The 26,814-nt window shown below is 57.6% G+C and overlaps 1 protein-coding gene across 11 annotated transcripts in view; it reads right to left on the reverse strand.

Annotated features, from left to right (window-relative positions):
* The window catches only part of LOC117645120 (cAMP-specific 3',5'-cyclic phosphodiesterase), a 287,146-nt gene that overhangs the window by 25,042 nt on the left and 235,290 nt on the right, over window positions 1-26,814 (reverse strand). For 10 of the 11 annotated variants that reach the window (XM_034385049.1, XM_034385048.1, XM_034385046.1 and 7 more), the window contains 3 exons: window positions 12,938-13,039; window positions 12,346-12,410; window positions 11,979-12,091 (listed from right to left, as the gene is read on the reverse strand). In XM_034385049.1, coding sequence (XP_034240940.1) covers window positions 11,979-12,091; window positions 12,346-12,410; window positions 12,938-13,039 — 280 coding nt within the window. Of the gene's footprint in view, window positions 1-11,978; window positions 12,092-12,345; window positions 12,411-12,937; window positions 13,040-18,880; window positions 19,105-26,814 lie in introns of those variants that run through there. The other variant, XM_034385053.1, reaches the window with a different exon arrangement.

Consider the following 26,814-nt stretch of genomic DNA (forward strand, 5'->3'; position numbering starts at 1 on the left):
ACATGCGTTCCAAATTGGCACAGCGCAAGCTCCCGAAAACGGCAAGCAGTAAAAATGACCCTCATCGCGAATTGACAACGGTTCTCCGGGTGGACGCCGCTTGGGCTGCGTTTCGTTAGTCAGTGGCGGCCACTCGCGGAACTACTCCGTCAAACACGCAGTCGCTTTCGTCGCTCTGTCTCTCTCGCACCTGCACGGCGCGCCCCGCGAGCGCGACAGAGACAGAGCGACGTCGCACAGGAGCGGCCTGGGCGGAAGCAGATCCAATCCGATTGACAAGAGGATTGATGCTTCGCCATGCTCCGCAATGCTGCGATGCTGGAGGCGGACCGACTGTCGCTACAAGTGGCGTACACTGTCGTGCGTACACTCGGTACACTCCGAGACAAAACGGACGCCTCTCGGGGACGGCGACGTTCGAGTGCCGCGCGCTGCCGAACAACAACGTGACAACGTGAGAGAGGAGATAACGAAATCGGCCGGCAATCATTTGACGGTCGCGCCAAACGCTTCCTGATAGCGGATCGAGCTGCGATTCCGACGCTGTGCGTGAGAGAGAGAGAGAGAGAGAGAGAGAGAGAGAGAGAGAGAGAGAGAGAGAGAGAGAGAGAGCGACAGACAGAGACAGAGACTGCGTGTGCGACTGTGCGTGAGATGTCCTAAATAACCATAAGGACGTGGCCTGTAGCTCCGTACGACTCCGCAGCACACAATTCATTGTGGAGCGGGCAGGCCGGACCCGGCTGGACCCGGCAGTGCTTTGCACGGCTTTGCGCGGCCCCCGGCGGCCACGGCGGCCACGGCGGCCACGGCCCCAGACGACCCTGAGACACACTCGAACCAAAAAGTCGAGGCATTCACGCGACTGGCTCGCGAGGGTGAGTGCACGCCACTGCAGCACGAGTGTGACAGAGATTGTCTGGCACTGGCTTTCAGAACCAGCCTCGAGTGTTGGTAAGTACTCCGAAATGGAGCTGAATCAAGGAAAGAGAAGGACGAACGCATTTGCTCTCTTTTTCGCCGTCTGTCCGCGCCACTGCCCTTCCGGCTGCAGGCTCTCTCGGTATCTCTCTCTCTCTCTCTCTCTCTCTCTCTCTCTCTCTCTCTCTCTCTCTCTCTCTCTCTCTCTCTCTCTCTCTCTCTCTCGCACACCGACGGAACGCCCCCGTGAGTGCGAAAGAGACCGAGCGGCCGAAATTCCGACACGCGACCAGACGACTCGCGCCTTCGGGGAACACAGGCAGTGACAGTGAGTCAAGCCATCGGGTTGCACAACGAAAGCGAATCTCGCGCACACTGGGAACACACGCCGAACCGAAAACCGAAACGGCACTCGACAAACTCGCGTCAAAATCGAGCCAAACTCGCGCCAAAATAGGGCCAAACTATTGCAGTAGTTAAGTCGCGGGTGTCTGGAGTTGGGGGTCGCCGAAGAGCGGCAGGTACTTTGTCATCAAGACCCTCCCTATCAAAGAGGCACACAGCGGGGCGGGGGAGGGGCGTGGGCCAGGGCGTGGACCACCACGACGACGGCGGCACGGCGGCACGGCGGCGCTCGAGGACGAAGACAAAATGAGTCTCGTTGTTGTCGCAGCGGCAGCCGCGGCACATTGAGACAAATGGCAGGCAAAACAGGGCAAGGCGACGAGCGGCCGTGGCGACCGCGGGCATGATGGCCGCGTCGAAGGGCCGTCGGACGAGGCCCAGGAGGAGGACGAGGTCCAGGAGGAGGACGAGGTCCAGGAGGAGGACGAAGAGGTCCAGGCCGACGACTATGAGGTCTAGGACCACGAGGACGAGGTCTAGGAAGACGAGGACGAGGTCCAGGACGACAACAAAGTGGTTCAGGACGACGACAACGAGGTCCAGGACAACGACGACTTTGGGGGGGATTACGAGCGCACTGATTGGGCTGACAGTGCAGCACACTGGAAGCGCAGGAAGTGGTTCTGGTTTATCGTCACACGGAAACGGAGCGGTGCGGAGGAAGCTGCCTGCCCCGTCCGGTGCGTGCGGTGCGCGGTGCGGTGCGCGGTGCGGTGTACCAGTGTACCCGCAGCAGGGAGGGGGCAGGGGGGCTCAAGGATTCGTTATTGATACGGTCAAACGTCAATTATAGGATATACGGTGGGACGGCTGCAGCGGCGTACCTGCGTGCGAGTGCGTGTGCGTGTGCGTTGGTGAGTGTGTGAGTGTGTGAGTGTGTGAGTGTGTATGTTGGTGTGTGCGTGCGTGCGCTGGGCGAGTCCTGGCGGGCGAAGCGCCGAGATGCACTGCATGCAGTCCGTGCTGGGGGCGCGTTGGAACTCGCACCAGTCTCCTCGTCCTAGACGACCCCCCCCCTCCCCCCCCTTTCCGCCGCCAAGTGTTAACGACTTTCTCCGCCACCTTGAGGCAGTCCAGCGTGGTCGCCGTGTCGCCACCCACCCAGCACGCTCCGTCCCTCTCGCACCCGTGGGGCGCCCCGAGAGTGCGAGAGAGACGGACGACGATTCAGTCTGAGGGCACGAGGGCATCACTCCTCGCGAAGGGTCGGTCTCTCTCGCACGCCGTGCGGAGGCGCCGCGAGTGCGAGAGAGACGGCGCGACTGATCGGAAGCATCACACTCGCGGCTCATGTCGATGCACCGGCGTCCGTGACTCATCGAATTACCCCCACCACACTGTTAAAAAAAAGGTTGTTCCTCAACGACTTAGAAGTCGTTGAGTTTCATTACGACCAAGGTTATTTTTAAACAATCATTTTGTACGGTTGATGTTGTTCTTGTATGACATTTTTGTCAGACAACAAATAATTTGTGTCGGTTGCTTCAAATATTGTCACCTTCTCACTTGTGTCAACTATATTGTTCAGTAACAACAAAATAACTTTGCTACGAGAAACATCGTTCACCAGCAACTCATTATCGTGCATAAACAATCTCATCATCAGTGCTCACTGGTCATCATATCCCTCTAATCTAGCACAACCATGTCGTTTAACAACAACAGAATTCGCTCAGAAACGAAAAGCGTTGTTCAATAACAACCTATATCGTTACATATCATGGACTCTAATCATGATCCGAGTCAACCCTACTTTCTTGTTCAGTAACGAAAGCTTCGTTCAGGTACAACCCATCCGCCCACAATTTTTAAAATTTTCATTACAAAATGGCATTTTGAAACGAAAATTTTGTTGCCAAATGAGAAATGTCGTTCCGAAACGAGAAATGTCGTTTCAAAACGAGAAATGTCGTTTCGAAACAAGAAATTTCGTCCCGAAACGAGAAATGTCGTTCCGAAACGAGAAATGTCGTTTCAAAACGAGAAATGTCGTTTCGAAACAAGAAATTTCGTCCCGAAACGAGAAATGTCGTTTCAAAACGAGAAATGTCGTTTCGAAACAAGAAATTTCGTCCCGAAACGAGAAATGTCGTTTCAAAACGAGAAATGTCGTTTCGAAACAAGAAATTTCGTCCCGAAACGAGAAATGTCGTTTCAAAACGAGAAATGTTGTTTCAAAACGAAAAATGTCGTTCCGAAACGAGAAATGTCGTTCCAAAACGAGAAATGTCGTTTCAAAACGAGAAATGTTGTTTCAAAACGAAAAATGTCGTTCCGAAACGAGAAATGTCGTTCCAAAACGAGAAATGTTGTTTCAAAACGAAAAATGTCGTTCCGAAACGAGAAGTGTCATTTCAAATAAAAATTGTCGAAGTCGTTCAGGAATCACTGTTTTGTTGACGACAGTTTTGCTTTGAAACTGGAGTGTTGTTTCAAAACTATGTAACTCGTAGGTTTGGATCAGGGCTTTGTGCAACAATATTATTCGTTGGAAAACAGATATATCGTTTCGGTACAATATACTTTCATTTTTGGTTTCAAAGAAAAATAATTGTGCTTGAGCAAGAATGTCGTTTCTCAACAAGATTGTTGTCATTCGAAAAATATTTCGTTCCAAATGAATACGACAAAGTTCTTAACTGACAATCATGTTGTTCGAACAATTGTCGTAACTGAACGAATATTTTTAACAGTGCACCCCTCGTCGGCCGCGTCGGCAGTGACGCCGTGACGCCGCGAGTGACGTCCACGGTGCCTGGACGCCGCGACGCCTCGGGGTGGCGTGGCGTGGCGTGGCGTGGCGTGGCGTCGCACGCCGCAGGAACGCCATGTTGAGGCATAAGTCGGGTCGACACGAGTGACTGGAGGAAACGGCGCCAAAAGCGCGCCTCGCCTGCTCTCGTCGTCTCTCTCGCTCTCGGGGGGCGGGCAGCCTGGCCCACTGTGCGGCGCCGCGCGGGGGTGCGAGAGAGACAGAAGCAGCACCACACTGTTGCAGTGCGGCGGCTTCTTCGCGCGGCGGGCTTCCCCCGCGAGCACCGCGTCGACGACGCGCTAAGTGGCCGCGGCGCGTTACTCACGGCGAAGGAGGATGAAAAACGCGGATCGATGAATTGCGTTCGTTTGTTGTTCGCCGATAAATAATTCCGTGCCTGTTTCTTTTTGCCGCGGGGAAAGCACGCGAGTGAGAGAGAGGGCGAGCGGGCGCGCCGTGCGCACGCAGACACGCGTGCGGCGCGGAGCCCTGGCGGAGCCAGACGGCCAAGGCGACGGCGCGGCGGCCGGACTCGGGACGACTCGGGACAAGCGTCGCGCTGTCTCTCTCGCACTCGCGCGGCGTCCCGTAGGAGTGCGAGAGAGACGGAGCGACGACAGTCCTGAGGCAGCCGCGGCTCGCTGACGACGCCGTGGTCGTGCCGGCGGCGCGTGGCGCGGCCTGGTCACTCCGCCCGCCGCGGTCTACGCCCTCAAGAACGTGCTCCGCGGTGCGAAAAGTGACACGCCAGCGACACGCAAGTGCATGACCCGTACGGCAACGACACCTTGCGTTGCAGCACAGCGAAGGCAAGGCGAAGGCAAAGCGGTCCTTCTCAAAAATGTCACTGAACTTGTTGCAGGCGGAATTAACCACCGGGGGACGGGCCTTGACTGTGATTTGCGCGCGCTGACCACCAAGGCTCAAGGCTCTCTCTCTCCCTCTCTCTCACACACACACCGAAGTCATACACGGACCAATTGCAACCACACTCGAAGTGGCATTCACTCGGCGCCAAAGCACGTCGTGTCCACTTGAACCTTTCCCTGGCGGCCCTGGCGGCCCCGACGGCCCCGGCAGACCGACACGGGTTCTGGTGCGGCAGACTGGCACACCGCGTACTGCGTGGCGCAGTATGGACTTCCGATTAGAAGCCCCGAGTGCTTCAACCGATCTCTCACGCCACTTGTGGCCCCATTTACCCCCACGCGACCTGGATAGCCCGGCCCGCGACTAATCAAATACAGAAATCTGCGTTTCAGAAAAAAATTGCGCAGAAATATTGAAAAGCGAGTAATGAATGAATGAAAAGGGTATGACGTCGTCGTTTTTGGGGCTCGAACAATCCAGGCGTAAACGACGCGCGCTGCTGGACGCCGGTTTTTATGCGCGACGATCAGCGCGCAGTTTCGGAGCGTGACCAATCGCGTTGCAGCCCAAGCCAGGGGCGTGCCAACGGCGCCAAAAGCTGCAGCAGCCGCACAGTGGGCCAGAAGACCGGTGGAGGCGGCCGAAACTCCAGACGCGTTTTGAGCTCCAGAGTCACTGAATGGGACTCGAACCGAACGTGTGACCCCACCAATTGATTGCTCTCCGAACGAGGAATCCATTGGTGCGGTCACACGTTCGGTTCGAGGCCTGCTTAGCGACTCTGGAGCTCAAAACGCGTCTAGAATTTCAGCCGCCTCCACCGGTCTTCTGGCCCACTGTGCGGCGCCAAAGCCACAATAACGGCGCAACAACAACGAAACGGCGAGCGGAAGGGGGGGGGGGGGCTGCTGTGACGCTAGCGCTGACCTGCATAGGGCCATCTGGCCCTTTTACGCATCTCTCAAATTGGGGCCACTGCCTGCCACGCCCCCGCTGCATCTCGGCCGCCCCCCTCCAACAAACACACGCCCTTCCTCCCAACCCATCCTCTCCTCCCGTCAACGACCCCGCCCCGCCACCGTCACCCCCCGCCGAACTACTCGTCTGATCTATTACTGATCCCCTCTCTCGCACTCGTAGCCATAGGGGTTCCTAATCCGGTGACCAGAGAGAAGGAGTTAGTTATTCAGGTTACCAACAGCGCGCGGGAAAATTAAATTGAACTTTTGTTTTGAAAGTTTATGAGCGTGTATGTTGTGATCCGCGCACATTTGGGAGAGTGCCCCTCCATTCTGACTAAGAGGGGCTCGCGTACGCGACACTGTCGAAACTTCTTTACGGATGAGAGTAAGCGAGAAAAGTTGCAAAGCTGCAGTGCGCCAGCGTGTCGGCTTGAGCAGCTTCCAGCTGAATTGACGCACACCCCGTAATCAGTCGCACGTTTTATAGAGTGGGGCTCCTTGTAAAAAGCACAACGAATTGCAATAAAAGTCGGCTGCCTGCAGAAGCATGGAGAGAGAGAAACATTTAAAAGGAAGTGACCGAAAAGCACATGTGCTCATTGCACGCAGCAGAAACATGTTGCAAGTAAAAAGAAGGGAGGTGCGCCGAGTGGTTCCCCGCGCGCATTTTCGCATTTTCGGTGGCATTGGACTTTATCTCGGCTGAAAAAGGCAAGGGGGAGAAAAGAAATGCGCGACTGTATAGTCAACAAGTGCAGCGAGGCACGGCCAGGCTTTTGATAAGCACCTGGCGGCCGGGCGGGATTAGGTCCCGTCGGCTGAGGCGGCTCGGCGTTACCACGCTAACCCGCAACCGGTTCCCGACGAAAATAAAAGGCGCCCAGCGACGACGGTATGAGAAATCAGCAGGGACGCGCTCGCACGACTCAAGAGGACGGGGGCGCGCATCCCGCGCGGAAACGACGACAACAACAACAACAACATTTTAGTTGAACGCCCGCCGTTCTGTGTTTCGCGCGTCCCTCCCTGTTTGACCTCGAGACGTGGCGAATACTGACGGTGGCCCACACACACACTCACACACACACACACACACACACACACACAGTAGCAGCTGTCGGCACTTGTCGACGGCGCGTGCCGCCCGGCCAACCACTAAGCGTGGAAAAATTCGCGACCCCGTCGTCGGTCCGAACCCTCCATGGACAAAACTTCGAACCGACAGAAAAAAAAAGTTGAAAAAAAGAGGTTAACCATGCGACCATTGGCACGCAAATCTGAATCCGAATCATGAGAAATTCGTCGCGGCAACAGAAGCGGACTTGATTCGTTTTGAGCCGTCCTCCGGATGCACCTGTAGCCCCGCACCCGGAGCACCTGGTGTCCTCGCGCGAAAAAGAGAGAGAGAGAGAAGAGGAAGGGGGCGGGAGGGGGGAGAGGGTGCTACTCGTGGGCGGCAGCCGAACTAATGACCGAAACGCGCGCGTACTCACTCTCTCTCTCTCTCTCTCTCTCTCTCTCTCTCTCTCTCTCTCTCTCCCTCTCGCAGACTCACTAAAACCCTGCGACCCCGTTTCCCTGCTCCTGACCTCGTTCCCTACAACCTACAACTATTTTCGCACGCGCAAACTTGAACTTTACCGGGAATACTAAAGCGGCCAGTTTATACGCGTGCCCGATCCGACGATATTCTTAGGGGGCCTCTGGGGCCTCCAGCGTCGCGGCGGGGCGCGGCGGGGCGTGGTGGGGCGTGGCGGGGCGCCGCGGGAACCCAGAAATAGACCGGCGCAGACTCTTCCAAACAAATCAATTGGTGAGGCGATGCCGCGGACTTAGAAGCAACACAAGGCGTGTCGAGCGGCGCAGTACGAGACGAGTCAACGAGGGGGTCGGCCCTTGCCTCGGCCCCTCGGCCTCTGGCAGCCAATGAGCAACATGCAAAGCTTCCATCACGTCGTTGGGGCCGCTGACGTTTATGGTGTCGGTACACTAGTGTTTGTTCCAGCCGGCCCGCGCCACCCAGCACGCACTCGCTCGCCAACCATTTTTCTTAAAAAGGCCGCACCTTAACGGCAAAAAGAGTACCGACGGGAACTAAGGGAAATCTCCAGAGGTTTCCAGGAACATTGGTCAATTTTCCAGGAGATGGTTTTACCGACTCTGGAGTGCAAAACGCGTCTAGGACTTCGGCTGCCCCCACCGGTCCTCTGGCCCACTGTGCAGGGGATCGATTGCCGCGGAAGGGATAGGCCAATTACACTCGTCGGTGTCTCTGCTCGTCAACCCAAATCGGGGCGCGGCTGTTAGCTCAAGTGGGGGGGGGGGGGGCAGACGGAGGGTTGGTTTACTTCCCCTCCGCGCCTCCCAATCTCTCGGCTTCCAATTTCGCTCCATTCACTTCCTGGGCTCATCTTTTCCCTCTCTCCCACCTTTAGTTCGTTTTCTTTGAAAAATTGAATCCTAGCGGCGGGAGAAAGAGAGAGGAGGGGAACTACGGCGACAACAACAACTTTGCCGACTGCTAGCAACTACACCGTGATTTTGGATTTCCAAACCAGAAGCCGGAAACGAGCAAACGAGCCCCTCCCCTCTGTCTGTCTGTCTGTCTGTCTGTCTCTCTCCCCCGCCCCTCCTCCGACAAGGGCGGTCAATACGTCCCGGCGAGATCTTGGTATTAATCATCGTCGCAGTCAATATTCCCGGGAAAACAATCAGACCGGAGGGCGGAGTGGTGGAGTACTCGGCATCCATCAACGCGACAGGGGGATGACAACGACGACACCTTTCGCAATTTTGTTTTTCGTTTTTATTTGTTTGTTTTTGGTCGTGAGTGGTTTCCGCGGGAAAGGCAAGTGAACTAAGTGTCGGAAAGTCTCGCCGCGAGCTCAAGGCCGCCCCAAAGATTGGCACTGTGTCGAGGAGGGGCTGCGGATGCAAACCGACCGCCACCTGGCCTCTTTCCGAATGGTGCCGTCTCTCTCGCACCCCTACGGGCCCCGCAGAGCGCCCCGCGAGTGCGAGGGAGACGGAGCGAGCGCTGCCCGGGGACTTTCCTGGTCTAGTCACCGCGCTGAGCCTCCGCCTCTGCCCGCACGTGCCGTGTCACCAGGCCGGCCAGTCTGGCCGGGCCTGCCACCATCAATAAGAAATCCGTGCACCGGCTGGGGCTGGGGCCGGCCGGGGCGCATGCCCAGGCTAACATACCGGGGGGAAAAAATGGTGGGTCTACCTTGTCACTTGTTAGCCTAGTGGTATCCACTTGGACCGATTATCAGTTATTCGGGGTGAAGTCCTTACGGTGTAGTAGTGCGCCGCCCGGGGCCCGGCACACCGCGATGGAGAAAACGGTCACGTAACGGAGGCCTGCATGATTCTCGCACTGACAAGCACGGCCCAGCATCCCATTCAGCCCAGCGGTCCCACCCCCAGCGCCCTCCACCTCTTCTCTCTCTCTCTCTCTCTCTCTCTCTCTCTCTCTCTCTCTCTCTCTCTCTCTCTCTCTCTCTCTCTCTCTCTCTCTTTCCCTTTCCGTCTTGGCAAACCACACTTTATCGCCTCCAGCCCCGCGGGGCCCACTGCTGCCGCTGGAGCAAGGCCCTGGAGAAGGGCGAAACAAGAACCGGAGAGCAATCAGCCGCCTGGAATACATCGCGCCTAGTTCCCCACCTTCACCTGCTCCAGCAGCCTCCCCACTGGAAAAGCGAAAATAAAAACAAAATTACAGGGAAAAAGACGAACCAATTAGAAGCGAGACAGGCTGCTGCCTGCTGCTTCCCCGGCGCCCTTGGACGTAGTCAATTATTTCGGAACCAAATCAAGTTACTTCCATCGACTGAATTCTTTAGCTGTTTGATCAAACATTGCTGGGACTCGACGCGCGACGACTTTCCGAGAATCTGCTTCCCAGCCCAGCGCCCCTCCCCCTGGCCAGGCTGTGCCACGCTGTGCCACGCCGTGCCACGCTGTGCCGGCGTTCCGCGGCGGTCCGACCGAACGCAATCTACGGGCCCGGGACTCTGGGGGCTTGGCAGCCGTTGGCAGCCGTTGGCAGCCGTTGGCAGCACACGCCGTTTTCCAGCAGGCTGCCTCGGGACGTCGCTCTGTCTCTCTCGCACACGGGGGCCGAGCCTCAGGTGAGCGAGAGAGACAGAGCCAGCCCTGCCGATGAGCGACGCGGTGCGACGCGGTGCGCCTCGCCGCAATGATACACAACAAGTGGTTCGGCGAGGCGCAGGCGAGGCGGCAGCTGCGGCAGCTGCAGCAGGTGTCAAGGAAGGACCGGGGGGTCTGGGAGGGGAAGGGCAGCCGCGGGGACGGTAGCCGCCAGGCAGCCGCCAGCCCTTCGCGCGGACGGCTAAATCGATTCCACCCCTCTTTCCTGTGCCTCGCGCCACTCGAGGTTCGAGTCCCGATACCACGCGCAGCACTAGACAGCCTCCGTCAGGCGCGCAATGGGGCTCTGAGTGGGCTCTAGGGCTCCCTAAAGGCTCCCAGCTCCTACAGCGGCTCCCACTGGGGCACTCAGAAGGGTCTCTAGGGCTCCCTCTAGGGCTCCCGGCTCCTACAGTGGCTCCCACTAAGGCACTCGCACAGCACCGTGCCATCGCTGCCGCCACAACGCCCCACCCTCTAGAGCGCGCTGCGAGAGTCCTTCGCGGAGCGCCTGGCGGCAGGCAACCCATCCGGCGGCCGAGCGCCGCCAGCGTCTCGCTGCCTACCCTGCCGGCGCTCCCTGCCGCCAGTGGGCAGCAGGCGATCAAAACTCTAGACGCGTTTTGAGCTCCAGAGTTGCTGTACAGGACTCGAAGCGAGCGTGTGACCCCACCAATGGATTCCTCGTTCGGAAAGCAATCCATTGGTGGGATCACACGTTCGGTTCGAGTCCCATTTAGTGACTCTGGAGCTCAAAACGCGTTCGGGATTTTCACACAGGCCCGTGCAGTGCAGTGCGTCCACTTATCACGTAACATCGGCCTCATCGGGTGGAAGAACGAACCCGTGCAAAAATGAAAAAACAAGACTTTCCGAAGGGAGCGTGAGCGTGAGCCACTTTGCAGCGCTCCGCGGCGCGCAATCGCGAGGAAAGGAAACCCTTTGCGCGGAGGCGGCGCTAAGACGATGCGGCGCCGCCTTGCGCCGCCGGGCCGGGGGCGCTCGCTAAATTGCATCAGGGTCCAGTAACCGGCGGCGAGCGGCTGGAAAGTGTCGGCGCGAAATAAGAAGTAAGCCGTGCCCGCGGGGGCGGATCCAGGTGCCGCGCCGCGGGGGCGGCCTTCCCTTAGCGACGAGGAGAAAAGGAGGGAAAAATTCCCGTCGAGGACGTCGACCTTGTCAAGGAGGAGAAGGCGAGCCGGACCGCCCCCGCGCAGCCAACGTCACACCAGGTGGGATCGCGTCTACACTGGGTGGTACACTGTGGGGAGTGTGGTACACTGTCTGATACACTGTGTGCCGCACTGTGTGGTACACTGGGCGGTGCGGGTCCGGAACGCATCGCATGGGGGCGGCCAGGGGGCAGCCGTTACACAGGACTCTGGCCTCATATCCAGGGCTCACTTCCTCACATGCACTCGCGGGTCCGCGCGTACAGTAGAAATAGACTTCCTGACCGTCGGGAAACTTTTCATACTGCTCGCGGAGGAGTGCTATATAGTAGTTCTAGTTCTTCTCTTGCTATTCGCTCACTGTGTCGGTGTCTCTCTCTCTCTGTCTCTGTCACATGCATGGGTTCATGGCCTTTGAGGGTCAACAACAATGCCCCCCCTCCCCCCCCGGTGAAAGCCATTCCAGCGAGCCGCACTCAATACGAGTCTCATTAGCGCCATGGTGGCGCCATGGTGGCGCCCTCACCACCACGCGGCGAGATAGCCAACTAATGGCCGCCTAAACCTTGCCGACAACGCTTTCCCCCAAAACGAATATAGCAACGCGTGAGCGTGCGCGGTGGATTTTTAAAAAGGAACCGTTTCTACATTTTGCCCTCTGAAAAGGTTTCTTTTTTTCCCTTGCCAGTGTACCGTGGAGAAAAGGGTCGCGACGACGAATAAAAAGGCGAGGGCACTCACCTTTAGCGAAGCCATGTCGGAGACGGATCTGTGTGTCTGAATGGTTTCTAGCTGGTCCAGGCACCAATCCAACTCCTCCATGGTTTCGATTGAAAGCTTCAGGTAGGCTTCATCTGCGGGAGGGAAAAAAGAGGGAGACGATGTGAATGAATCTGGCGAGGAGACACTGTGAGAAAAAAGTACGGAAAAAGTACGGAACATGTCTGGTCAATAATTTGCCCGGACCGTCCGTACTTGCCAACTACGGAACGTTCCGTACTTTTTTTCCGTACCTCCGTACTATATTTTTCTGTACCATTTCCGTACAAAAGTACGGAATTTTTTACAGTGGAGCGGAGTCTCCGCATTTTAAAGAGAGAGCGCTTACCTCCCGGCTGCAAGGCCCTAGGCTGGGGTGTGGCCGACCCCGCCGCACCCGAAGACCGCCTCGACCTGGAAGCAGGGAAGGCACTTAGGACGGCAGCCATGTATTCACACCAAAATAAACGTAAAAGAAATCACACCAGTTCGTGGATTTTTTGCTCGTTGCAAAAACAAAGGGGGCCCGTTTAATTTTGCTGTGGACCGCGACGGTGGAAACAATTTTCTCTCCGGCCCCCTCAGGTCAGCAGCGCGCCCCGCCCCGCCCCGCCAGTCGCCTTGGCAATCCCGCTTGACGGAAATGAAAAATTAAGACTTTTGTCTGGAAATACGAAATAGCGGCGAGTTCCCCGCCGGCCGGTCTCCGTCGCCATCCCTCAGCCATCCCGGCGGACAAGGCGGCAAATGAGCGGCCAAAAATAGGGGCTGCAGTCCACCAATAGGGGCGCAGAGATTTATCGCGTCCATTCCGCCTTCAGGTGGGCGGCAGAGAGGAGGCCCCGCACAGTGGGCCAGAAGACCGAACCGGTGGGGGCGGACAACCTCCCGGACGCGTTTTGAGCTCCAGAGTCGCTGAACAGGACTCGTCTGGCACTTACTTTGCGGGCGGTACATTGGTGAGGCAGAGGAAGTTGGTCCGAACGCTGCGAAGGCTGGCAAGGATTTGGGCGAAGGGAGTGACGATGAGGTCTTCTCCATGGCTGCAACAGAGAGACGAGGAAAATGAGTCCAAAGCGATTCTGGGCATCGCCCTGCACTGTACGCAAGGGTAGAAAGACCTCCTTAAGCAACGCTAGCGGTGGCACCTGGACGAACACAAGACAACCAGAAATGACGTGGAAAAATGAAGCAAATGACTCTGGCCAAGGATTTCAAAATAATCCGCGTGGAGTTCTGAAGCAAACTTCTGTGCCCCTGATTTTCAAATCGGCTAACTTTAAAAAAAAAAACATGGTGTTCGTTGGTGCTGTTGACGGTGATCCAGAAATCTCCGTCGCTCTGACTGAGCGCGTCTAGCCCTTAATGGTAATGGTAATGGCAGGGTGGGCCGGCCCGCCCCACACGGCAGCGAGCGGGCTGCCTACCCAGCACGGCGCTCCGCCAGCCCGGCGCACTGTGGGTCAGAATCGGAAAAACCTTTGCAATATGACGATTCGTCAAGTTCTGAATTGTGGAAAAATAGATCGTAGGTGTGAAAGAGGAATGTCAACGCTGCTAAAAGCCGAAAAAATTTCGTCTCTATCCCCCACCTGGTCGCCAGGCTCGACGTTTTTGTCGCCACCGTTTGGAAGCAGGCGCGCGACCCAGCGCGGAGCGGAGAAATTGTACCTTCTTTCAGCGTCGTTCTACGGGACGCTACTTCGTTTGAAGATTGTACAAGCACGGTTTCCCGTAGTTTGAGACCTCGTCTTTCCATTGGTACCAAAATTTTTCAGGTAGCGTTTATAGTTTTGCCGCTAGAGCCAAAACCAAGTGACCATGCACATTTGTCTATTTTTTTACACATTTCTCTCACAAAACAGGCTGCCAAACTTTGCCAACCTCTTGCAACCTCCTGATTCTTATCGCGATGTAAAGCTTAAAGTGTCCCCTTTCGAATGCACCAAGCGGAATTTGCGCCAATTTGCGCCGAGAGGCCCAAAAGGCGCGATATTCGTAAACATTTAGTGTGATGCGTGCTATGTGTCCGTTCGTCTTTTCGTTCGTTTTGGGACTTCCCGTGGTCCGATCTTCACCAAATTTGGTATGCAGCCTCCTTGGGTGACCCTTAAGAGCTGCCCCGTGGCAGCAAATCCGATCCGAGCCCCGGGGTTGGTGCAGCAGGTGCATCATGGTCTACATAGGGTCAAGAGGATTTACGCCCGATTTAGGCACAGTATGCAGCGAGAATGGCATGTAGGGGTATTTTTGGAATCGGGGCGACAAGAAAAAGCCAACGGTGCTAGATTCGAGCAAATCGGAGAGGTTTGGACCCGGGTTCAAATCCCGGTGGGGGGACCATTTTTTTAAAATCAATCTTTGCATTCTTTAATATGTTTTTGGTGTTGCTAATGACGAAAATAACATTCATTTAGACCCAGACCCAGGTTCAAAACCCGTAACGGTTAAACATAGGCGTAATTCGAGAATTTTTAAATGTACGGGACAAGCTAAAGTTGCCGATGTGTATCGCCACTTTTCATGCTGTTCTGCTACGCCAATGAGTCAAGGGTACGCCACTGACTCAAAATAACGCCAGAAATGGTTTCAGCGCACCTGGAAACACTTCGGCAAGTAAACATTCGGAAAGATTTCTGAAAATTTGTGTTTCATGGCTACGCCACTGGGTCTAGGGTACGCCACTGACTCAAATTGACGCCAGAAATGGATTCAGCGCACCTCAAAACCCCCCTCACTGAAATTTCACATCGATAACTCAAATCGTTTCCATGGTAGACATTTTGCAAAGGTTTTTCTGATTCTGACCCATAGTGCGGCGCGCCACCCGACGAACGCCTCTCTCTCTCTCTCTCTCTCTCTCTCTCTCTCTCTCTCTCTCTCTCTCTCTCTCTCTCTCTGGCCCGGCCCAGGCAGACCCGGCAGTGCGACGGGCCCCAAGGATACGGTGGAGCGGTGACAGAAAACGGGAGGGGGGGGGAGGGGCAAGTAATTGAGGGTACACGGTAAACGGTTTAACTATCGAGCCCCACCCCTTCCCCCACTCCTCCTCCCTCCAGGTACACGTTAGAATACCACTCGTCGTCGGCGACGGCGAAGCACTGCGTTATTTTCGCAGTGCTGTGCGTGCAATCTGAAGGGCTCCGGCGCGGCGGGTGTGTGGGATTTATTCAACGACGGCCCAAGATTACCAAACAACAAAAAAAAGCAAAAAAAATAAAAATGAAAAAAAAAAAGTTTGCACAGTGAACGTGCTGCACAGCGCGCACCGATGAATTTCTCATCCCCGCAGGCCAGCCAGGCCGAGAGAAGCCAAGTGGCAATATCGGAGTGAAAACGCGAGAGCGGCGGCGCGCTTTTCAAAGGCGCGGGCCTTTGCCCTTTTTATGTTTTCGTTTCGTTCCTCGACACGCGGAGCACGAGGATGGGGCTCTGGCGTGGGCACGGCACGTTTACATGAAGAGCAGAGATTAAAGAGAGGAGAAGAGGGGGAAGAAGAAGAAGAAGAAGAAGAAGAAGAAGAAGAAGAAGAAGAAGAAGAAGAAGAAGAAGAAGAAGAAGAAGAAGAAGAAGAAGAAGGAAAAGGAAAAGAAATGCACTAATTGGGCGGCGGGGCGGATTGGAAGGGATGAGTCGGCTTTGCCAGGGGCAGTAGCAGCTGCTGTACATAGTGATTGCAGCAGCAGCAGACAGTGTAGCGGCGACTGCAGCGGTCTAATTTCCCAGCGGGTTGTTGTCACCGAGGAGGGTGCGAGTGGTCCTGCGGGAGGGCGGAACAGCGCCAAGAGAGAGGGAGAGAGAGGGGGAGGGGGGTGGAGGAGGGGGAAGAGTGAGAGGGACGGAGGAAGATGCCCGAAGAAACGGACATTTGTAATGCGAGATTTCTGTGCTCCGATGCATCATCGGTCTGTCTGTCTGCCTGCCAGTGTGTCCGCCGTTGCGTCCGTGGGTCGGGAGGGTCCGTGTGGGCGAAGCTCTCGGAAATGAGGGGGTGGTCCCGGACAAGTCCTGGACAAGGGGCGGGTGTCCTGGAGGCCTGGAAGCCTGGAGGGCGCTTGAGTGGGTCGCCCGGGTCAGAGCCTGACCGTCAGGGCCTGCCGTGGCGCGGCGTGGCGTGGCGTGGCGTGGCGTGGCGGCGAGACGAAGTGTGAGGGCGACAGCTACCGTGCAGTCTTCGGTTCGGCTCGGCTCGGCCCGAACGGGACTAGGGCTCCCGAAATTGCTCCTTTCCTCAACGAAACGCCCGCTCGCTGCCAGTGCCACTGGACAGTGCCACTCCACCGGCCGAGGCAGCAGACTGATTCGTCGCTCTGTCTCTCTCGCACTCATGAGGCGTCCCGTGTGCGAGAGAGACTTTCAGAATCAGTCTTCAGCGCACGGCGACTTGGTCGAGCGGCGAGCGAATCGGACGCTCAGTGGGCCGGAAGACCGGTGGAGGCGGCCAAAATTCTAGACGCGTTAGCTCCAGAGTAGCTAAACAGGACTCGAACCGAACGTGTGACCCCACCAATGGATTGCTCCGAACGAGGTATCCATTGGAGGGGTCACACGTTCGGTTCGAGTCCTGTTTAGCGACTCTGGAGCTCAAAACGCGTCCACAGTTTTGGCCACCTCCACCGGTCTTCTGGCCCACTGTGAGACAAGCAAAGGTGCCCGTCGCGACTGGCCTCCTCCACTGTGAGGGAGGGCCATAGCGCAATCGACCGAGGGCCGCGCTGGGCCGAGGGACCGACTGACCCACGGCACCCAGCCGCCCGGCCCGGGCCACGGGCCGCCACGGGCCCCGCCGCTTTGAGAAGGTGTTTGCTGTGTGGGGCTGTGGGGCGCACGGGCCACCCTGTGGGAGCTCCACGCCGCGTGGCCCCGCCCCGCCCCGCCCCACACCGCCCCGCTGGCGGCCAATATAACAACCAATTTAAAACAGATTACAAGGAAGCAACAGAGACGCAATTGCCTCCAATTCGGCGGCCGATCATTGGATCGCGATTCCGCGTCCGCCCACGCCCAGCTGCTCCAGCGGCTTCTGTCTCTCTCGCACGCGTGCGGGACGCCGCCCGGGTGCGAGAGAGACAGAGCGAATGAGCGTCCAGCGATGCACAGCGCGTCGGGGGTCCGTTTCGCAGTGTAGGCCAAGACGAAACGGAGCCCCAAAAAGTTAACGCCGCTGGCAACAATGCGCGGAACTTGCAAAGTTTTTACGCGCTGCAGCAGCCCTTGCTACTGCGCTTCAAATTCCGCCACGAGGAACGCGCTGAAAGACGCGGCAAACAAAAAGAGACGAACGGGCGGTCTGTGACCCGCCGCGCCGCCCGCCCAGTTTTTCATACAGTGTGGAAACGTGTCAACCGCAATGCCAGCAGCCGGCAGCGCAGCCAGCAGACGGCGTGGGCGTCAGGCGGGGCGGGGCAGCATCACAGAGGACCCTCCAAAAAGCGGGCCGACAAATGAACCGTCGCACAGTGGGCCAGAAGACCGGCACGCCGGCTGCGGTCAAAACTCTAGACGCGTTTTGAGCTCCAGAGTCGCTAACAAGGACTCGAACCGAACGTGTGACCCCACCAATATTGCACTGTGTGCTGTCCACACTCGTTCACTGGCGCCGCCTGTCGCGACCCGGCGCTGCCCTCCTGCCGCCCGCTCGTTATAATCCCGGTCTGTCTGTCTGTCTGTCTGTCTGTCTGTCCGTCCGTCCGTCTGTCTGTCTGTCGTCCGTCTGTCTGTCGTCCGTCTGTCTGTCCGTCTGCCTGTCGCCTCAATAATGGCTCTGCGCCGTCATTCGCTTCAACTCGGCGACGCCACTCCGCCTTTTCCCAAGACCGCGATACTTGGCCTAGTCTGGGGTGCCCCCCCCCCCCCCCCCCGCGCTTCGCGATACAACACGACCTCACCCACGCCGGAGTCAGCAGAGGTCAAGGAAGGCGCGGCCGAGTCGTATAAAAGAGCGCCAATCACACGCTACTGTGCCTTTTCCTTGTTTTTATTGTTGTTGTAGTTTTTTTTTCTCGCGCCGAATTTAAAGTGGCGTGCAGTTGCAGCGAGGCGCTCTGCCAGTGACGTGACATGCGGACGACGCTGCTGCGGGGGCCTCCTGCTGCTTGGCGCCCCTTTGAGGCTTGGCTTTGGAAGCGACGACGCGGTGGACGAGGGACAGTTCAACGCACTGGTCGGCCCCCGAAGGACCGAAGGACCGAAGGACCAAAGGACCTACCGTATTCGTCTTGAGACAGCGAGTTCGAGTGTGAAGCCACAGAAGCCGAAATAGTTAAGCCGGGATTCGAACCCACGCCGGCGCGCGTCTAGCCGCGAATGCGACCGCCAACCGCATTCCGGCGGGCTGGGCAGGCTAGGCTGCACCGACAGACAGTCAGGCAGGCAAACAAACAACACGTGTGTGTCCACGCGGTGTCCACAGCGACGTTTCGACTGGACGTGTCCCGCTGTCCGCGCCGCTTGCGGTTTGCAGAGCCGTGGCTTCACACGGGGACAGAAAGACAGACAGACAGACAGACAGACAGACAGAAAGACAGACAGACATGTACAGGGTGCACTCCACACTGATCAATGTGCAAGCCGCCCTTTCCGTTTGCAGCCTTGCACCCCTACACCTTTCTGCCGGTGGAGGGGGAAGGGCGAGCCATAGGGCGAGAGGCCCACGTGTGAGGAATGGACCATGGCATTCCAGGTGCCTCACTACGCTGGAGGAGATGAAGACCCTTTTCGAATAGGCCCGGCGGCAACGTGTGACCCCACCAATGGATTCCTCGGTGGGGTCACACGCTCGGTTCGAGTCCCGTTTAGCGACTCCGGGGCTCAAAACGCGTCGTGGATGTTGACCGCCTCCACGGGCCCTCTGTCAAATCCGCTGCGCGGCCGGGCTCACTTACACGAACACCTTGGTCTTCTCCTGCCAGAGGCGGTCCCAGAAGGTGGCGCGGTGCTTGATGCGCAGCACACTGGTGGACAGCGTCCGGGGCAGCTTGTCGCGCCCGTTGCCGATGCCCAGGCCCATGTTGGCCTGCTCGGCGACGTGGTGCTCGGGGGTGGACTCGGGGGGCGCGGACATGCCGGACAGCAGGGACGGCGACGAGGACATGGCGGGCCCGGTGCGCGTGAGGAAGCCGATCCCCGCGCCGAGCGGCGGCGGACTGGCACTGCTGGCCCTGCCGAGCCCGCCCAGCCCTTCGGACAGACTGCCCGAGTGGTGGCGGCCGCCGCCTCCGCCGCCGCCACCGCCGCCGTCATCGTCCTCATCCGTGGAGGAGTCGTCCGCCAGCCTGGCGCTGCCCTTGGCGTGGCCGACGACGAAGGACGCGGACCGCGGGGTGGAGGCCGCGGTGGAGGCCGGCCCCAGCCCCGCCGCGGGGCGTCGCTCCTCCGGCGGTTTCTCCAGGGTGGCCTCCGTCACGGCCGTCTTGAGGTTCTCGGCGTCATCGGTGCGCGGCGCGGGGCGACGTCGGCGGCCGGAGTTGCGGCGGGCGTCCGCTTCCGCCTCGCATCCTCCCCGTCAGCGGCCTGCCAGGACATGACGCGTCATCGCCTGCTCCGTGCGCGGACAGCGCCCCCATGGAAGTGGTGGTGGTTTTGGTGGTGGTTTTGGTGGCACACAGATTCACATTCAGACCACCCGGCCCCGGGCAAACACATTGCTTTTGACCCGCGCGAATTCCATTCCAATAAACGATAAACGGGTGACGTCAGCAGCGCGGCAATCTCTCACGTGTGCGGCACTGAATATATATACTCGTCAATTACTTCTTTTTTTTTTCAACAGCGCCACCTGCTGGGACATTTGGCTGTTGCGGAGGCTGCGCGGAACAGCCGGCGACGCTGGAGTACAGTTCGCCGAGCGCGCCGAGAGCGCCGAGCGCGCGCCGGGCGAGCCGTACAGGCGTGCCAACTCCACTTCGAGCGGCAGATTGGTCCGATGCTTTAACAAGCATAATCGGGGAATGACTCAATCTGGCTTCCTCCCCCATTTGTATTAGTTTGCCTATTCAAAGGCCGCTGACAGACAGACCCATTCCGCTTTGTACGAATGTTAACAGAAATTATGTGCCACGGCGACGACTAACTAGGCGGCCGCGCTTTTCTAAGCCAGCTTACAAGGACACTGTGAAAAATTGTTGTCACTTTTAATCGTGGACGCCATTTTCAATAATGTCATTTTGGTCGCCATGCGACGCGCGACATTCGTTGTCAGGCAAACCATCCCTAACACTGCCGTCCGGTGACAAGCCAATTTTTTTTTTTCACAGTGTACGCGTCCACTCTGGCAGACTTGACCGCGGAGCGACCACCAGTGGGTGAGCAATGCCGCATCGACCGAGTCACTTTTTCCTGTTCCAGTGGAGCTGCAACGCGTCCGCAGCGCAGTGCAGCGCAGAGAGTCGCACTCCGAACGAGGGGAACGCCAAGAGAAGCAACCCGTTAATGTAATGGGAAAGGCCCGTGCCAAGCTGCTACACTGCCATTTCATTATTTTACCAGGACGGATCTCCATAACTCTGAGGGGAAGCAATCATCATAACTAAACCGCGCGCTCGCCAATGAAGGCATAAAGAAATTGAGATAATCCGCAAAGTATCCTGCTCTTGGAAGATGGTCCAGGTGATCTAGCGGGAAACAGTCACGTTGCATTGCGAAACCCATGGACAATTTGCGACAACCACTCCAATGGCCAGCAGACTGATTCCGAGAGTCGTTTTCGTCGCTGTCTCCCTCGCCCTCATGGCGCGTCCCATGAAGGCGCGAGAGAGGCAGAGCGACGAAAACGACTCTCGGACTCAGTGTGCTCTCGCACCTGGGAGTCCCGCATTCCCCTTTCGCTTTCGCAGTCGTGCGATTACCATGGCGCACTGTACAAACCGCGTGGCGCGACTTCGTGCCATCCTCGCAAACAAGTTGGCCACGCAACGGAAAAACAGGAGAAAAACGGATTATTTGTGCCATCTCGACCGCGGTCGCGGTGTGAGAACGGTGATGGAAATATTGAGCGCGCACGCGCGAATAGTCAGCAAAGAGACGCTGTCCTTTTTCTGTTTGCCGAGTTTCTCGCTCTGCGGAGTGTCCCGCGGCACGGCAGAGCCACAGCACAGCAGAGGCGACCTGGACTTGCTTTCAGCCAACTTCCGACACGGAACATTGATCGCGCTCCTGTCGTTGATCCCTTTGAGCTAGGCACAGCTGCAGGCTCATTCCGAGGGTCGTCGCTCTGTCTCTCTCGCACCCACTGGGGACGCCCCCTGAGTGCGAGAGAGAGAGAGCGACAGAAACGACTCTCAGAATGAGCGTGCTGCCGCCCTCATTAAAATGGCTTTAATGAGCCTTTTCGGCCACCGTCGCTTTCGTTGGCTCGGTCAGCCTCCTCCAGTGTAGCCAGCGTGGCCGGCGGAGCACGGTGGGCCAGAAGACCGACGCAGGCGGCTCTACTGCTCTCGGTAAACACAACAACAAGAATGCCGTTTGAGATTGTCGTCTCGGGAGCAAAACAAAGTCCTGATGAGGTTCGGAAAATTGCCAAAGGTGGTCGAGGCTCACTCTAAGAAGAGCATTTTATACATATCCTCGACTATATCCTGGAGGCCAAGGCAGTCAATTCGGTCCTGGGAAAAGGGCACATGCTTCAGATTAAAGACTGTCCGAGAATAATTTTGAAAAACTCCATTCAAATGTGAGTGGCGTACGAAATGCTTCACCCAGCCACTGTCAAGGCAGGAGGATCGTTCTATTTACTTTGGCAGGCTGTGCAACGCGCGCGGGGCCAGCAATCTGGCCGAGCCATCGGGGTTAAATCTGGTTGACGCGTCCACCTGCCAGCGCCGAGCCAGAGCGCCGAGCCAGAGCGCCGAGCCAGAGCGCCGAGCCAGAGCGCCGAGCCAGAGCGCCAGCCAGGCCAGGCCAGGCCGTCCAGAGGATCACAATGGGTCGCACCCAGCGTGTCCCTGTTGGTCCCTTTGGCACCAAACCCCGAAAAAGGCAGCCAAAGTGCCCCGGAGAGAGGGAGAGAGACAGAATGACAGATGGATGGACAGCCTGATGGACTGTGGGAGAGGGCCTCGGAATTGAATCAGGTCCGAACTGAAAGCACCCGTTAGCTTTGAAGTCCGCGTTCGATGCGTCCTAGGTGGCGGCCGGCCCGTGTGTCTGCGTTCATTATTGGCCCCAACGTGTTCGCAATACAGAGCCCTGCACAGTGGGCCAGAAGACCGGTGGAGGCCGCCAAAACTCAAGACGCGTTTTGAGCACAAGAGTAGCTAAGTTGGGCTGGAACAGAACGTGTGACCCCACCAATGGATTGCTCTCCGAACGGGGAATCCATTCGTGGGGTCACACGTTCGGTTCGGGTCCTGGTTAGCAACTCTGGAGCTCAAAACGCTTTTAGAATTTTGGCCGCCTCCGCCGGTCTTCCAACCCACTGTGGGGAGGAGGACGAGAGTCACGTTTTAGCGGGCCTTTCCAGCACCCCCGCTCAAACACGCATTATGTCCAATTACTTTTTCGGGGGTTTCGAAACTCCGTCCTCATTGCGGGCCAATCCGAGCAAAACAGATTTCTGGCGATGGGAGCGGGATTTGCTGCCGAGCAGTTTGGAATACATCATTGGTCCGCGCGGCAAATTTGCAAGAACCTCTCGCCGCGGTGGTTCATTCCGCCTGTTTATACACACCCCATCCCGGCACGGCATGCCTCCTCGACTCCCGCATCCAAATCAGTAATAAAGAGTTTAGTCTGCCTTTCTCCATTCGCACCTGAGGCAAGCCCAACGGACTGAGAGTCGTCGCGCTGTCTCTCTCGCACTCACGGGGCGTCCCGTACAGGTGCGAGAGAGACAGAGCGGCAGTCTGCAGGCGGGCCTGGCCGGGCCTGGCGCCTAGGGTGCCCGGATGGCGAACGGCGTGCAGGCAGCCTCAGTGGCTGAGGTGCTCTACGCCGCGCCACGCCGCGCTACGCTAGGAAGGCATGCCATTTGCATAAATTGAGGACGCAAAAGGGGACCAGGGGCCGTCCGGCGCGCACGTACGTGTATTTTGACACTGCTAAAAATGAAATGGATAATCCCGAAAGCACATCCCGAAAGACTCTCCGGAAATTAGCGGACGCCTCGCGTTCGTACTGCACACACTGGGAAATAAAAACATGGGAAATTTGGCCATTTTATCTGAAGATCGACGGCAGTTTTTTCCCCAACGATTTCTCCGGAAATTTTCAAGATTCCTTAAAAACAAAACAAAAAAAAAGTGACTCTGGAGCTCAAAACGGGTTCAGAGTCGGCCTTCTGGCCCACTGTGTGAAGGAGACGTCGTCTTTTCCGCGGACGCGTTTTAGCAGTGGCCTCGCTGCCGGGAGTGGTGGCAGTAGCTCAATTACGTAGGCGCTACGCCACCCTAGGGCTGGAGCGCAGGCAGAGCGGAGCCAGGTGAGTGTGTGGGTGTGGGTGAGAGAGAGAGAGAGAGAGAGGGAGAGAGAGAGAGAGAGAGCGTGGACGTGTGTGTAGGTGTGTCTGGGAAGATAAAGAGGACTCGAGAAGTGTGCTAGATGTACGTCGCACTGAGTTACCGTTTACGTCGAGAAATGACGAAGCGTGTCAAAAGCAAACCCAGGTGATCATTAACTAAACCCGCGCGTGCTAATACGGTGGGGCTCCGGAGAGCCGTGAAAAGTGGCCCGGAGGGGGGGGGGCGATCTGTGAGACGGCTCCGCCAAAGGGGAAGGGAAGTTGGCGATGCAAAAACTTGGTAAAGAAGGCGGAATACGTTTGGGAAAGAAGCGAAAGCCCTTTGCAGCGAATGGGGATGAATGGGTCCCTAAAGTTGACGGTTAACCTTTCAGGCTGCACGCGTGGAGAGGGATTAAGGGAGGGCATCGACTGCGATAGTGATCGCAGTGAATCTACCCACAACGAACTAGCACCTGGCCAAGCATAGAGGCCCCATAATTTTGGGGCCTTCTTACGTCGGGGAGATTCCCAGCGGGGCCATCCTCGCGTGCGTCCGAGGCACAAACAAGGATCGGAGTGCGGGGAATGTCACCTCTGCGCTGCCTCCCGGCCCGGCTGCCCTACGCCACGCAGCACTGCACAGTGGGCCAGAAGACCGGTGGAGGCGGCCAAAACCCCAGACGCGTTTTGAGCTCCAGAGTCGCTAAATGGAACTCGAACAGAGCGTGTGATCCCACCAATGGACTCCTTGTTCGGAGAGCAGTCCATTGGTGGGGTCACACGTTCGGTTCGAGTCCCATTTAGCGACTCTGGAGCTCAAAACGAGTTCGGGATTTTGACCGCCTGCTTCGGTCTTCTGGTCCACTGTGCCCCGGTTTCTCCGATAGCCGCACACCAAGGCGCCTCTGGCACGAAGGACCCCGCAGCTCGAAGAAAGGGCGTCGTGCACGACGTGCAGTCGAAGCCCCCTTCCCCTTCCCCTGCCCGGTAAGTAGGCAACCCGCGGCGCAGCGCGAGGGTTTTACGGTGCACCCTTTAGGGCCCAGAGGGCCTGGCCGCGCTTTACAGCCAAACCAAGGGCTCGTAGCCCGAGGGCCCGAAGGCGACTGTTTGGCACTTAATTTGCAGCGTATGTGTGGCCTTGGCCTTGAAGATCCTCCCACCGCCCCGCAGGACACGCGACACGCACTCGGACGAACACACACACACACTCACACAGCGCCGCGGGTCCGCGCTCCACCACTCAAATAAAGGGAGACCCATCCTTTCTCCTCTAATTGAGGCAGCAGACTGATTCCGAGGGTCGTTTTCGTCGCCCTGTCCCTCTCGCACCTGCGTGGGACGCCCCATGAGTGCGAGAGAGACAGAGCGACGAAAACGACTCTCAGTGTGCTGGGCGCGCAGGACAACAGCGCGCTTTGTTTCCCATTGAAAAGTGAGTTGCCCGCCGCGCTGCCTCGGCGCTGCCGCCCCCAACCCCCTACAGTGTGCGGGACGCGCGGTCTATGCGCCTCGAAAGGGCCAAGAAGGGCGACACCGAGCCAGGCTGTCCGTCGCACAGTGGGCCAGAAGACCGGCGGAGGCGGCCAAAACTCTGAACGCGTTTGTATCTCCAGAGTCGCTAAATGGGACTCGAACCGAACGTGTGACCCCACCAATGGATTCCTCGTTCGGAGAGCAATCCATTGGTGGGGTCACACGTTCGGTTCGAGTCCCATTTAGCGACTCTGGAGCTCAAAACGCATCTGGCATTTTGGCCGCCTCCGCCGGTCTTCTGGCACACTGTGGGTCGCTGCGGCACTCCGCGGACTGTCGAAAGCGATCGCGGCACTGTGGCCGATCGGCGACTCGACGAATGCAAAGCTCGGGAAATTGTTTCGACGGCTGCACGTGACACGGGTGGGCCGAAGTTGGACGAGTTGAACGCGGAGAGGGAGCGCGTGGCACTGCCGGCACTGCCACCGCACTGCCACCACGGCGGGCTAGAACGAGCGAGGTGTAGTTCGCGGAAGCAAACGGGGGACGTCGCAAAAAGATGGCCGCCAGTGTAGGCCCCCGTAGGCCCGCGCAAAGCAAAAGCCAAACAAGCAGGGCGTCCATTCCCAGGCTGGTGACAAACAGGGGAAAAAAAGAGTCCCGGTGGGGCGCTTTGCTCTGAAAGTCGGGTTGTTAAAAGGCGCCGGCGAGAAGGGGGAGGGGGAGAATCCAACCCCGAGGGCTCGAGGCAATGCCGGAGATTTTGTAGACACTGACAGCGCACGGGACCGACCGAAGGGACACCTTCGAGGGACAATGGGGCGCCCTTACTACTCTCACCCGCTTCAGTCCGCCGTCGAATCGAAAGGCCGGGCCTCTACTTTTCAAAACCCACGTGCCTTTCATCACTACTGTCCGTCATGAATAATCAATTAAAAGTTGGGTGACGAAGCGCGCCTCGAGTAGGACCCTGTTGTCGTTGTTGTTTTTGTTGCTGCGATGAGGCATCGCACGGATGGGTGATTTCCCACAACAATTCGACATACGTTGAATCACCCTACGCCGTAGGACGGCTCACAATAACAACAACAACAATTTCATACAGGCACAGGGGACATTTCTGACCTCGTGATAAATAAAAAAAAAATTCACCTTCCAAATTTTCAGCAGTCACAACAAGGTCAGTCACCGTTCTAAGTTCCACCATTCCATGCAACGACAAACAACCGTGAATCGCCACTCTTGTTTTATTTCTGTTTGTGGGAAGACGAAAACAGGCACCTTGCTGCCGCCACTGCAGGGCTTTTCTCTCGAAATTGCCGTTTGATCGCCGAACTTATTTCTGTTTGGACCCCCTTGGTCGGACGGGCCGCGGCCCTCGGAACCCTTAGCCCCCCCCCCCCCCCGGCGCTCCCCGAAATCCCCAAACTAAACTGACCTGCGTGCGGGCCTGAGAGCAATCAGCTTCTAAAGAAAACACACCCCGGCGAGACCCAAACGGTCTGCCCAGCAGAAGGAGGGGAAAAGGAGGGCAGGTGAGGGGTGTAGCCTCGGCCCAGGCCTCGACCCACAGCGGGCAGGTGAGGGGTGTAGCCTCGGCCCAGGCCTCGACCCACAGCGGGCAGGTGAGGGGTGTAGCCTCGGCCCAGGCCTCGACCCACAGCGGGCAGGTGAGGGGTGTAGCCTCGGCCCAGGCCTCGACCCTCACCGCGTGGCGGGCAAATATCAGAACATGCAAATGGGCTATCAATGGCAGGTTCGTTATCTTCCTTGAGCGGAAACACTTCTCCAGGGCTGGCTTCCCCTTCCTTTTCATTCCGTCCTATTTTTCTGTGCTTTCCGAGGTGAAAATGAAACCCGTTTTCTGGCTTTTGTAAAGGGCTCTGACGTTATTCTGGCCCGTTC

Source organism: Thrips palmi, unplaced genomic scaffold (genome assembly GCF_012932325.1).
Source record: "Thrips palmi isolate BJ-2018 unplaced genomic scaffold, TpBJ-2018v1 HiC_scaffold_18, whole genome shotgun sequence".
NCBI classification, from domain to species: Eukaryota; Metazoa; Arthropoda; class Insecta; order Thysanoptera; family Thripidae; genus Thrips; species Thrips palmi.